This window comes from Grus americana, chromosome 4, assembly GCF_028858705.1.
Source record: "Grus americana isolate bGruAme1 chromosome 4, bGruAme1.mat, whole genome shotgun sequence".
In the NCBI taxonomy this organism is placed as follows: Eukaryota; Metazoa; Chordata; class Aves; order Gruiformes; family Gruidae; genus Grus; species Grus americana.
In genome coordinates, this window is record NC_072855.1 from 42271348 (window position 1) to 42285663 (window position 14316).

The 14316-nt window shown below is 35.5% G+C and overlaps 1 protein-coding gene across 5 annotated transcripts in view; it reads right to left on the reverse strand.

Moving 5' to 3' along the window:
* The window catches only part of PALLD (palladin, cytoskeletal associated protein), a 204749-nt gene that overhangs the window by 149514 nt on the left and 40919 nt on the right, over positions 1–14316 (reverse strand). The window contains exon 1 of one of the 5 annotated variants that reach the window (XM_054824614.1): positions 6454–6494. The exons of 3 other annotated variants lie outside the window; for them this stretch is intronic. In XM_054824614.1, coding sequence (XP_054680589.1) covers positions 6454–6479 — 26 coding nt within the window. In that variant the 5' untranslated portion in view covers positions 6480–6494. Of the gene's footprint in view, positions 1–4170; positions 4566–6453; positions 6495–14316 lie in introns of those variants that run through there. One more of the 5 variants, XM_054824615.1, reaches the window with a different exon arrangement.

Here is a 14316-nt window from a genome sequence, read left to right on the forward strand (position 1 = left end):
TACTTGAAAGATGGCAAAAAGCTTGTAAGTGTTGTTTATTGGATTTGCTGTTGTAGAATAATGCTTATATATTATTTCTAGATAAATTACCATGTATGTAGAACTACAGTAGGAATTGTACTTCATCTTTACTTCATCTTCCAACCAGAGGCAAGAATAAACAGTCTTTTTCAACGCTATAACTTTTGATCTGTTTTCTAAATTTGAAACTCCATGGACTTGTTTTCCCATTTAGAAAGTATCCATATAAAAAACATTCACTGTCTAATACTCATATCTGAGGAGATCTGGATGAAAGTCTTATATCGAGTGCTATGCATCATTTTATGAGAAAAAGGATGTAATTGAGAAGAAAGGACTATGAGAGTACTGAGGGAAGAACAAGATTTGATTAATAGCAATTATATCAAAATAAACAATATGGATAAAAAGAATATAATAGTACAAAGTGCCTACAATATAGATTATTACAATCTCATCCTTCAGATTAGGCATATACTTTTTTCTAGATAATTACAACAATTTAATAAACTGTTTAATAATATAAACTTTTCACTGCTCTTAAGAGCAACCCAAAATGCTAATTCTGAGAGCGAACAATTAAACTTTACACAATCAAAAAGTCCTTCCTTTTTACTTTTCATACTTTCCATAATGTATTTGGAATGGAACATATTTACTGTGATTTATGACAGTGAGATCTTCCCTTATCTCTGTCCTTCTCCCTCTCTGTCAAATCAGGTCACCAATTACCTTGTAATGTCCAAAAGAATTCCTGAGATACATTTGCTCTTATTTAAGAGAGGCATGTTTGTACTTCATGAAAAATATTCAAAGAAGCCATTTCTCCTTTTACTCAAAGAAACATTAAAACCTATTTGTTTTAACCCTGACCTTACCATTAAATGCTATGATCCCAACTCTTGGCCTCTAGGCAATTTTAAAAAAAAAAAAAAAAAAAACCCACACAAAAAAACCCCAAAACACGTTTGAGTACATCCAGCCAACAATTTCCACATTAAAAAAAAAGTTTAAGTTGGAGCCATGTGGTCTCAATCAGGCAGTAAAAAAAACCCCTCTCTGTATTTTCTTAAATGCACAACTGCAATATGCCCATAACCTCTCTTTTAAATCATCTTAACCAGATCTGAATCACTCTCACCACAAATGATTCGGTGGCCCTGGAATGTGCTGGGGTAGACAGAGTTGCTCTGCAACGAACATTGGGACATTTCCCACTTCCCTAGTGTTAAGAGAACAGTCTGCAGAAAAACAAAACAGAAACAAAAAAAAACCCTCAAACCAACACACACACCAAAAAACAAACCGTTCTTTATAAGGTTAAAGCCAAGACAAAAAATGACATCACAGTTTAATCATTCAAGGAAAAAAAAGTGAAAAAATGCAACTACTGCCTAATAAATCAGTGTTGTGTGCCACAAGCCACAGTTAGCCAACACAGCCAAAGAACAGCTTTTCTTGTTGAAGCAGAGATACCACAAGCAGCTGGCAGATGCATGTGTAATTGTATTCACAGAGAGCCATTGAATCCATTAAGCCAACCAGACTCCGAGAAGCTGATCAATTAAAAAAGCAGAATAACTACAATTTCCTTAACAATCTGTGCATACCCTTACATTGCACTACAGTATTTTTTTTATCATAGGCTACCACAATTTTTTGCACAGATGAGTATGTATATGGCACTTTGTCAAAAGCTTATATGCAGATCGCTTAAGATCAAACAAACCCTTTGAGGTACCTGCGTTACCTGGATGAATGCTGCTAGTAGCCTCCACTGCTCCACTCGAGCAAGTAGGAACAATAAGCACAAAGCACCTTAGCTTTCTCAGCACCTCAGAAGGAGATCCAAAATATTACTTACATCTAAAGTTATAATAGAGGAAGGGGAATGTAATTCCTTGGAGGCTCCTAAAAGTCAAGTTTAAGCAGCAAATCAGCAAGCTTTGCTTAACTAACTGTAAGATTCTTAAATGCCACTTCCTCTTTAAAAGTCTGTCTGCAGCCTGAAAGATTTCTTGCAGTCTTAATCACCTCAAAAACAATTTAAACATGTGGACCAAGTGATGTGCATTTAAAACAGGAACAGGCCAGAGCCAAGATGTTTGGATCCAGTTATTAACCTTCTCATACTTCATGGATGTTGGAATCCAGGGGTTTTGGTACAGGCCCATCTCTGAACTCACCACTCATTGCCAAACCTCACAGTCAGTAGAAAATATGCTTTAACATATCAACGCAGGAAAAACAGCATAAAGATGTCAGATTTTTCCACCACATCAATGAGAAAAAATGTCATTATAGCACCCACGTAAATTGTGAAACTGAAAGCAGCTGCTGAGGCAACCTGACATGGTGCCATCGGCAGGGGGGAGCCCAACTCAGGAAAACACTATTCCATTTTTAGCTCTGAAAAAGAATCTTTGCTAGTTCTAGTGTGCGATTCCAGTTCAGTGAATAAACTTGCCATAAATAGAGCTAGTAACTGCTATGGAAAGAAGTGCCTTAGTAGATGGCAAACAAAATGTGTACTAAACATCTCCAACATCCTAACATATTGCACACTATCCTGCTAAGAACTGTTTTGCAGTCATGCCATTCTAACAGAATTTAGCAGATCGTTTTTACCAATTACTGTACTGAGCAAAGTGTTCTTCTAAATGAAGGGTGAAAGTCAGAATGGGAGAGTTACTGAATGGTTACGAGTTCTTGAATTAGAAAAAACAAATTTACAGACCTCAAACAAACAGTTAATTGACTATGCCTGCTATACTTTGCACAATCATCCATTTGCACATTCAGCATATTTTTCATGTGACTAGATTCACCTTCACAAATCACCGATAACCAGCAGTTAATAAGGGGGTAAGGGGAAGGGACCGCTCACCTTGTCAACACAAAATATTGGAATAACTACTTGAAGTAGCTGATGGAGCCAGAGTTAAGGGAAGGGACAGGAAAGCTTTCTTTTTTTCAGGTCTATTGTCCCAGTAATGTTTTTTGTTGGTTTGTTGTGGGGGTTTTTTTGTTATTTTTTTTTTAAAGTACATAAGTGCATTCAATCACCTGTTCTTTCCCCCTTTGTCAAATTCATTACACAGTTCAGCTTTTGGATTTCAAGGGTTTCTTATTTATCACTTTATAAGGATAGCCCACGCAGCAAGACATAATAGCATGCTGATAGCAGGACTTATCAGTAGCTTTAAAACAAATGGGTCCCTACACTGAATTTCCTTTGACAGCTAGCTGGCATTTCTGAAAGCAAGGCATTCGGATTAACTTGCCGCTGTGCTGACCATTATAAAACTTTCCCTGAAGACAAGACACCTGAAGGAGATGTAAAAAAAGGTCCTTGTAACAAAGCAATCCATTCTGCTAGCAAACCTAAAAGGTGGCAGTGTTAACATTTCTATAAAGCAAGAACAGCTAAATCATTTTGCTTACTGGAAGAAAACCAAGTTTCTTTTTGCAATTCCTGTCCTCTCAGAGTCATTTATTCAAGCATACACTCTTTTCCACTGTACATTAGCTTTCATTTGCATGCCCTAGAACAGTAGACCCTCAAAGCTTTTTGATTTTAAAAACAGATTCACTTGCCAGGGAGGGGAGGAGGGGTGTGTGTGCTCTGAATGAATGAATGCCAATCATTTAAAATAAGTTTATTTTTAGTTCCTATAACCTAAGCAGTCTTTGGAAGCACTTCATCCCTTTTCACTCCCCCATCCTCCTAAACTTTAGTTCTATTTGTATCCTCTGTGATGGAAGATCTTTACTTCCCAGGTTCAGCTCTTGCTCTTAAAACAAATTAGTTACTCCACTAGTAAAAATTAGTCTATACTATACATGGTTCAAAAAACCCCCAAACAACAAATTTGCAGAAAACCCAATAGTGAAGCCATTTGGAAAGCTGTCTGGAATTGTACAGGTACTTAGGAATTTTATTAAAATACATACATTCTTATAGTGCTTTTTGGAAAGGGAGAAACGAGGAACATTTTACTGCTAGGCACTGTTCCGAGAGCACTATAACTGAGCACACGCTGTATGATTCACTCACGTACTTTTTTCCCCCTCCTCTATTGTAGTAAAACAGCTAAAACACCTTATTTGTTTCTTGCATCTTTATACACATTTAATGCTAGCACTTACCGTTGTGGAACAGAGGGACCCCCACCCCCCACAAAGAAGCTGATAGCTGATGGTCTCTGGATCCTTTATTTCTTGATTATTCCCGGCTCTTAGCTTTGCTGCTCTAAATTCAGCCTAGTTTGCAGAAGAGCACAGAAAAAATTAATAGACAGCAGAGTTGCCAAATTCCAACCACTCACGATCAGCAATGAAGACGTTCTCCCTAGTTCTGGCTGATTCCAAAGAACAAAGCCTGCTGGCAATGAGGAAGCGGAGTTTAAGTCCTCTGGCTTCAGTCCAACTGTTGCTCTTGCTTTTACTTCAGAGTACGTGAGAGTGTTTGTATGAGCTTGTAATGCATGTAAGAGATGGGGGCTGGGGAAAAAAGAGGGTGTGTGTAAGAGGAGGAATGCTAGTCATATCCAAAAATAACATGAAGGAAGTAATGTAGCGATCCATCTCCCCTCATTCTCCCCTCTTATCACATGTACTGAGGGTGTCTCTCCCCTAAGATTCTGATCTCAAGAGCAGGTAGAGAAAAAATTCCAATGTGACTTGCAGCTCATTTGATTGCGCTATTAAACTGTAACTGAGGAGCTCTACACTTACAAGGACACGTCACAAAACGCATGATTTAGTAGCAATCTACTTGATAACACTGAAGCCAGAGTGCATTTCACACTGTGTGCATGTGCTTGCAAACGGGAGAGAAAAAACAGAAGCTACTATGAAGCTTACTATGTGTCAGAAAAAATAGCATCACATTTGCCTTTCCAGAAGTTCATAAATTCCAGTCCTAGGTATTTCTAGATACTGCTTAATGTTGATTTTTAAAATAGCAAATGTTGCAAGTTTACAATATAATGCAGAAATAAGGATATAAAAATCTCTGCTAGCTTCGCCATACTTTTCCAGAAATTTTCGTAAATAAATTCCACATTCAGAAGAGTACTCTCTGTCAAAAAGGAAATCAACACCCACAACACAAACAAGAAAATCCCATAGAACAAAAAAAAAGTTAAGGCTTCTTTCCTGGATAATCAGAAAGCTATTGTCACTTTTTTACAAAAAGCTTTAGCGTATTGGTTCCAATAAATGTGGGCTTTTTAAAATCTTGAAAATGGTCATTGATAAGTGAATAACAAATTCAAAGAAAAATAATAAATCATTAGTGATAGCCTCATTTTTTTAATTACTTTTATTTAATCTAGACTCTGTCAAATAAATTTGAGGACCACTAAAACTACATATACACTCAGAAGCAGTTTCTGTGATTAGTTAAAATTTCTGGAGAATTTTTACTGTATCCAGTAGGTCTTCGATCTCAAGCAAGTGCCCTCAAAATATTACAAGCTATCACAATACAATTTATACTTTTATCACACTACTCTCCGTGAGTAGTACTTCACAGACAGTAGTATTACTTTTTGAAAGGTTTAATTAAAACATGACAATATAAAGAAAGGTCAAAGCAATTTTGGATTTCATTTCATGTCATGTAGAATAGTTTAGCCCAAGATTGTCAGGTATTTGACCTAGTACTTTATTTTAGAAATATTTTAGTATTTTAGAAAAGCAAAACTGGTCAATTTCCACAATGAATAGTTCTAAAATAACAATTCTCACATCAGAAATAAAAGAAGGAAAGAAGGGAGAAAATGACTTCAAAATTAGACTCCAGTGTGCCACTTTCAACAACGATAGCATAAACCAGCCACCTGTTTACACAAGACTTTGTTCCTCAGTACAGGAGACAGCGTAGATCAAACCTAGTGATTTCCATACCCAGGGTCAATACTTTTTCTGGACCTACCTTTTTTTTAATCCTTTAGTAATACTAATGGCACTTTAGATAGGAGCTTAAATTTTATAGAGCCGATATAATACACTTCCCTACATTCCCATTACATTAAAGAAATTACAGAGCTCTTTCAAAGATAGTAGCAAAAAGAATTGTTATGATCAATTTGAAAACTACAAATACAGTCTATGATGAAGGTAAATCTCAGAAGCCTATAGAAACCATCTGGAATGAAAGGAAGTTATGATGATTTAAGTTTGCCTTCCTGCATATTCACTAGAGACTGAATTGCAATATATTGTAAGGCCATAAAAAGCTACACTAAATCCAAGTTTTGTATCAGGAAGTTCACTGAGCCCTACTGTGATGTACTTTTCTGCTGGTACTTCACTCTTTGGTAGCATTACAGAGCTTGGCTTCTTTTGCTGTCTTGAGGTTTGCCAACCCAAATTGAACCTGACAAATTTCACATGCAAGAAAAGATCAAGAACAGATAAGATTACCTGAGGGCTTTTAGTCCACACCTCATCCCATCTTGAACGTCAGCTGTACTGAATTTGCTTAATTGGCTAATTACAGTTCTAACTTGAAAAACATATGCTTCAAATGGACAACAATAAATCCACATTCAGTTCCGTTTGCAACTGAGTCTCCAGAAGAAAGAGGTTAGTTCAAAACCCAGTCTTGGTCCAGACATTTGAAATTGTTTTGCTATTATGGAAAAGCACAGGCCTGAAAGAATATGAATTCAGCAAAAATACAAAATTACAACACAAACACAAAAAAGCGAACAAACAAAAAAGTAATGGGGAGCTATCACCTGCTTTCTTCTGTCTGAGCACTGCTGTCATAACCAGACCCAAAACCATGATGCTGCTTTCAGGAGAATTTGAAACCCAAACAAACAAAAACTCAAATAAGATATGATAAAGTAAGGTTGTGTAGTTTGGTACCTGGTATTCCACAACATTTATTCATCAAACGAATCGTTACTAGCATAGATATTACATTCCTGTTATTCTCCGATGTCTACACAGACGACAAAGACAAATGGCACAAAAACATACCCGGAATTATTTTTGCGTAATAAGTGAACTAAAAGATTGAATTTTTCAGGGGTCTTAGTTGTATGAACCATTACTACACTAATATTCTTGTTATTTAACTCAAATAGAATGTAATCCTGCCACATTTAGGAAAATTACAACAACTGTACATTTGCTAATTTGCAGCTGATCTGCTCCAAGTAACGTCTTATTTTCTACTTACGAACATTTCAGTTGCAAGTTTCAAATTCTGATGAACATTTATCAGAATTCAGTTTGTTTTCCAACTGTTCTTATTTCTAGCTAAGTAAGGCAGGAAAATAAAATATATATATGATAGTTTCTTTCACTGAAAGCTCATTCTCATCACACACACTCTGCCTGGTAAGATATAGCCGTCATAAATTAGATAAATGCATCATAAATTATAATTAGCAAAAAATAATACAGATTTAAAAGACTCCTTAAGGATGTTCAAAGAGTTCTAAGCAATGGCAGAGTTGACTACTGGTAGTAACTTCTAAAAAGTAAGATTTTCTCATATGGTAAGGCCCAGAGAGGTTATGGCAGACCCTCCTGGACTGTTTGCATGAAGAAGCAGTTATATTCCTTTTTTTTTTTTTTCCCCCTCCTGAGAATAATAATCTAAGATAATAATAGCCATGTATTAAGAGGAAACAAAATTTTACTCACTTCTTTTGAGCACTTACTAGACACAAGCTCCGGTAAATCGGGCCACATTTAACAACTTCAGTGTCTTGTACTCTGTACAGACAAATGTGTTCCCAATATAGCCTATGTAAATTTGGCATTCAGCAGTAAAGGTCACCCAGTGTTTGGAGGTAGGCTTCACTTGCAAGAAAAGGGCTATAATCTAATAAAAGAAACAAGACTGGTGAAAAATGCAAGAAAGAAGAACACTAAGGTCAGACAGCCTGTATTTTCCTAATTCAAACATTTTCCTTTTAGTATCTACATACTCTAATTGTTCAAATAATGACCCATGCTGAGTTTATCTTTGATTAGGAAAACATTTAAAGGTGTTGCTTTTTCTAGCCATACAGCCTCTCCATGGTTTCTATGACTACAGACCCAAAGCATGCTCTTTCCTGATCGCCTTCACACCCTCCACTGCTCCTAAAGACTTGTATTCTTTTAAAAAGTGGAAGTGTTTCTATGGCATAGGTTTAGAGAGGAGCTTTTTCTCTGTAAAGGTAATGTGTGAAGTATTTGCATGTTCTAAAATTATTTAATGTCAAAATTTCACTCTCAAAATGGCCTAAAGAACATTTTGACTTTTTTAAAAGACTATATAGTTCCAAACTCTTCTCTGGCTCTTAGAGGAATAATGTAAATTAGTATTTATTTATAAGATATAGAACACCCACCCCCCCAATTTAATAAACTTTTACAGAAAATATGATCTCAATCAAAGGAAATTAAAATTTTCATAATGCTTTCATTGCATGAAAACTTTACCTGAAAGAAAAAAGAATATACATAATTCTGTCTTTGGGGTCTCTAGTGTTTCTATTTACAAACATTGCTAATTCACTGACACGTAAGCAGTAGAGATGCAAAAGGTATTACAAACAGCCATATAAGCTGTATATATAAAGGAATGTGTTCAGATATCTCAGAACAAGTTAATTAACAAGATCTCTTCCACGCAACCCAAGGTCAGAATTAATATCATACCTAAACAGAAGTTCCAAAGAAATCTCAGGCTTTTCAAACCCAGTATCTGTTAAAATGAACAGTACCTACAAGGTACTGCGTCAAGATTGCCCTCAAGATTAGTATTTGTATCATACTGACAGTATGCATTCAGCTAAGTTTGGTTTTCCAAAAGTTTTATAGCTGTATCATAATATAAACTGATAGAAATACTTATTTGTTACAATTACACAAATAAAAATCCTCATCATCTGCACTTAAGCCTGAAAGTCAGTCAAACCACACGAATTGTATTCCAGAGAACTAGAGGAATGTAGGAATCTTGTAGAATATGCATCTCTCATTTAGATGCCAACAGGAATTCGCCAAAGATCGAAAAGCCCAAGAACCATTTTACTAACTATTACTTTCCAAATCAGCTGCTAGATTTTATTTCAATAAAAAATTGTTTATTTTTAGGGGGTATACAGGCAGGCATCCCAAGCCCAAGCAAGTCAGATGGCTGAAGTATTTGTTCACAGAGCTAAAGAATCATCTACTTCTTTTGTTTATTTATTGAATCCATTCTAATCTCAGGATAAGTATATAATAATCAGCCCTGAAATAGGTTCCATTTAAATTGCTGAGCGATTAAATGTAAAAGCACCTTAAAAGGATGAATGAACTAGGATAATGGCAGGGTGGAGATGAGGGGAACCAAACATTTCTAAAACTTATACACTTGTTTAATTCATGCATTGTCCATATGATTCATACACTGGGGATATTCTGCTTGAAGCTATAGCTCATGGGAATTGCTCTTCTTAATTGCCAATGAGTCTGAGAATCTCATGCCTTCTCTGATGCATCTATTTAACTGCAGTTTTAGTTCACCTTCATTCTCATGTTGAGAGAACGTACAAACCTAGTGTGTGGAAACAGGTAATGATTTTCCATTACATTCTCTCAGAAAGTAAAAATCCAAGTACTTCTTTCTGGATAGTGCACATAATCTTCAAAACTGAACATTCATAAGTAAGTGAATGCTTTGAAAGCTATTAAAGAAAATTATAATTTCTTATGAAAGGAGTATAAATCCAGTATAGGGCTAGAGAAAGGTGTCAGTTTGCATTGTAACAAAAACCAAACTACACCTAAAAATTGTTGCAACTCTTGTTATTTTCAGTTTGAATGCTCCCTAGTTCCATCCCATTCTCTCTTTTTAAATGATTTTTTATTTTTTTTAAATTTTATTTCATGCCATTACCTGCTAATGTTTACTACAGAAATTCTATGAGGAATACCAGAACCAAATGTAGCTCGAACACAGCATAAAACTTCCATGGTCACATTACTAAAGAAACTGGAACCACAGACATTTAGCAGCCTTTCTTTCCAAGCAAAGAAGGCAAGAGGTTGGGACAACTGACCAGACTCCAATACCAACACAGCTCTAGTGTTCTGAAAAAGCAGAGAACCTGCTATTAGTTCTTAAAACAGAGCTTCCAGCATTACCAGTACATCCTTCCCTATGCAAACTGATGTCCAGGATGTCAGCAGATGACACTGCTACCACCTAACCACCAAATCCATTTTAGCTAAGAAACAAGAAGTCAAAGAGTAATGATAGAAGCAGCTCATAAAAAAATTTCCTTCAGTTTAGAGAACATGGTTTCAATAAAGTAACAGAATAAGCACTGAAACCTGTGTAATGTACTCTTTTCTTATTTCATTTGCAATTTTAAGAATCCGTGAAGAACAGTCTGTGAAGGAGAACCATTTATATTAGTTCTTAGCTTAGTTTACACATTTTTTTAACATGAACAATGCCATGATCTAATAACCATCAGGAGCTTAATAATAAAACATAGCAATACAACAAGAAGTTTGTGGGGCCCATACCCTTCCGCCCACCACATAATCTCATACAGGTATTTTGAGGGTGGCGTTTTTTGTTTGTTGGTTTGTTTTTAAAACCACAGTGCTTTTTAAAAGTATACTCATAGCCTTATACTGTTCTAGTTGAGCTTCCAAAGAATACATTTTTGCAACCTCTATTAGTGAAAAGAGTATTAAATGAAGCGATCCAGCTACTGCTGCATTTCCATTTCAATGAAAGTATATTTTAAGATTAAAACAAGTATTTTGCAAAAAAAAATAGAATTAAATAAAGTATACCTAAGCTGGGAAGGAAAGCCCCTATTTTTTCTCATGTCCTAAAGGTTCAGTTCTTGAACTCTGATCAAGTTTTTAACTGACAGCAAGGCAATTGTCATCCCCTGAAATCATACAACAGTTATTAAAAAATAAGTTGTATTTTTTACAACGAAATCATGCAAAACTATAACCATCCTGCCCTTCTCACCATACAATAAATCCTCAGCAAGCAGCAGGTTGAGAACCAGAAACCACAAAGCTTTAAAATGGGAAGAACAACCTCCTTTTAATGAAACACAGAGATTAGTTTAAACTGAGTGAAAAATGCTGCATTTTTTCAAGATGTATTTACTAAGCAGTAGAAGCATTCAGCAGAGTTGATGGTTAGCCAGCATTTATATATTCTCATAAAGGAAGTAGCTAAATTGAAGAAACAAAGCTTCGTATTGGTTTCTGATGTTAAATTAATCAGTACTTGAGAAGCTCCTATAGCCATGATATTAAGACTTTGGGGTTTTTTTTAAAAAGAAAAACCCTATGGTTCCTTTGTTTACTACTAACAGAAAATGTAAACTGTTTGCACAAATGTTTTATGTTAGACAAGAGTAGCATTTAAATAAGCCAAAAATCCATGTCCATCTGCAATGACATAAACAATATGTATGTCTCATTACTAAAAAAAAGATCTCTTTCTATCACTATTGGTATTTTCTTTTATTAGCAAGTTACAAAAGTGGCAACAGTTTTCCTTTTCAAACTTTTGCAACATTAAATTTTGAGAGATACTATATATTAAAAAATTATATTTTTCTGGAAGGTTAAAATATTTTCCTTATCAATTAAACAGAAAAAAATAAATTACATTTGTATATAGAGAGTAAGGACTAGAAATACTTTTGGAATTAACATTTGTCATAAAGGGAGTAGTGTTATCAGCAGAAAATGAAATTAAAATTACATTTAAATAATCTGTCAAAAGTGTATCTAATTCTTAATTATTTTTTTAATGAAATCTCATTCATTTACATATTCTTTCCATACTCTTTCACTTTAGAGTTTTTAAAATAAACTATGCAATGTCCGTAAGAATGATTTCCAGAAAAGATATTTTAGCACAAACACTGAGGATTACTTCGGGTGGGGGAAAACTTCCCAACAGATCACCTAGCAGAGACTGCTGACTGGACCATAAGGGGGTCCCAGTTCACGCATTGCCTGGAACAGGCCTCCCTTGAACATCAATCAATGCTTTTTATATAGAATCAAGCCTGCTTTGGCTGTTTGGATAGCTGTGGAGTGAAGGCTGAGTTTTACCAGGCTGCCTGCTTCACCTACTTCTGGGACAAATCCCCTTTCATGATTTGAAAAAAATCTTAAAAATGCTATTCAGGCAGATTAACTGTACAGCAGTAATTCTTCAAAAGTAACTTGAGGTAAACCACATATTTCTGTTCCTGAGTACAGAGGAAAATCAGTTCAGGAAATGAGCTCATAGGTAGATTAAAATATAAAATGAAAAAACCCCAGAAAAAGTCATGCTTAACACACAATACTATTCCCCTTCTAATGTAGAAGATGGGGTGTATGTGAATGCTGATATATGGATTTGGTAGTGTTTCTAGCCAATAGTAACCAAAGCTATAATCAAGATTTTTTTTTTTTCTGTCTTTAATGGGATTTTAAAATCTAGGTTTTTCTGTAGACCTTCAGATCTTTTATGTTACCAAGTACCCAGCAAGTTCTGCTCATCAAAACAGTATTTTTGAAATATTTAAGATATTCAGCCATTTTGGAAAATCAGGCTATTTGTTAAATATCAGGCTGTTTATTAAAACACATAACAAACAATTTAAGAAGAAATATGCAGTATTCCTGTGGGGTGTTTTTGTTTGTTGATTTTTAAAAAAAAAAAAAAAATTCCAATGTACATGCCCCAACCTTTTTCCTTTAATTACTGATCTTCCCAGCTTTGACTGGGAGTATTAGGGAATCTAGTTGCTTCTTGCATATAACTTCCAAAACAGCTATTTTTTTTATAGCAGGTAATTTTCACCATTTAAAAGTTATACCTGGTTTCCAATCCACTATCTCAAAGAACCACTGATTTGCTGTTTAAGATGCACATATCTGAACTGCCCCTCTTCAACTGCATATTGCTTTTTCCAAGGAACATCAGCATACAGTTAGCAGTAATTGTAACCACATTTATGCTTATAAAGTATTACCTCTACCCCCAAGTTACTAATAGCTGGATTTTTCTTTCTTTTCAGACCTCCCACATTTGAAGTTTGTGCCCCTTTGCAAAGCTAAATTATCCCAAATTCTGGATATAGTTTTCCCTCAGGCTCACTTCTCCTGCAGTGGCACAGAGCACTATTTTATAAATGTTCCCTAAACATTACCAGTTAGTTTGGACCAATTCAAGGAGTGATTTCTTACGTCTATCCAATCAACTTAATAACTACGACTTTTTAATTTTACAAGCAATGATATTCAGGTTATTCTTCAGGGATGATTTCTTGCAGATATGCATGATTTATGTTTTCTCCACCTTAACATTTTACAAAGCTGTTAACACAAATCACATTCTCTTCCCCATAACAGCATCAACATCAACCCTCAAATCTGCACCTTGCAATCCCTTCTATGCCCCCTAGCTACCAAACATTATATGCCATGTTGACATCGATACTTCTACTCTGGTATGTACAAGCTGACTCAACAGGCAGCTGGGCAAACAAAATAATAATTTTGCATAATGATTTGCACCCAAAAAGAAGCCTTAAGCTCCACAGGTGTATTAAGTTTTGTTTCTTATTTTAACAGAACCTTTAAGTAGTTAGCTTTGAAATCTCTACTTATGATAAATTCTGTTTCAAACCGGCCTCCAGTTCAACAATTATTATGCCAGAGACAGAAATATTCAGCTGAAGGGCAAGCAGGACTGGAGTGTGGCCACACAAAGCAGATCACTTTCAAATGCTGTGGAGATACATCCAGAAGGCAAACTTTCATGTACAGTTGGGATTCTCTAAGATCACGGCTTCTACAGAAAAAGGCCGTCTATCCCTCTGCTGCTGACACACTTCCAGTGCTGTTCTCATGGTGAGCTAGCATACATAGGGGTGTTTTTTTCTACTAGTCGTCTGAAATTCCAGGCTCTTTTAACTCAGGCTTTTCACTTGAGTTTTGTGTTTATATTTGGTGGTGGCAAGATGAAAGAACAAACAAAATCAGTGAAACAGGAACAGTGCCACATCTTTGTTACAAGTTTTAGGGTTTTAAGAGATAAGCTTTCCTAACTTCATTCCATGTAAAGTGTCTCTATGACAAAGCTGAATTTCCAAAGTTTTACACAGAAGGAAGTTTCAGGATACCTGGAAAAGATTAGGCAAAGTTGTAATGTACATGTGTCTGGGCAATTAATACATACAGTATTTTAATCTGAAGCTTTTAACTGAGGATAGTCATCTTCACAGAAGGCCGCTTCTTATAAATCAGTCATAG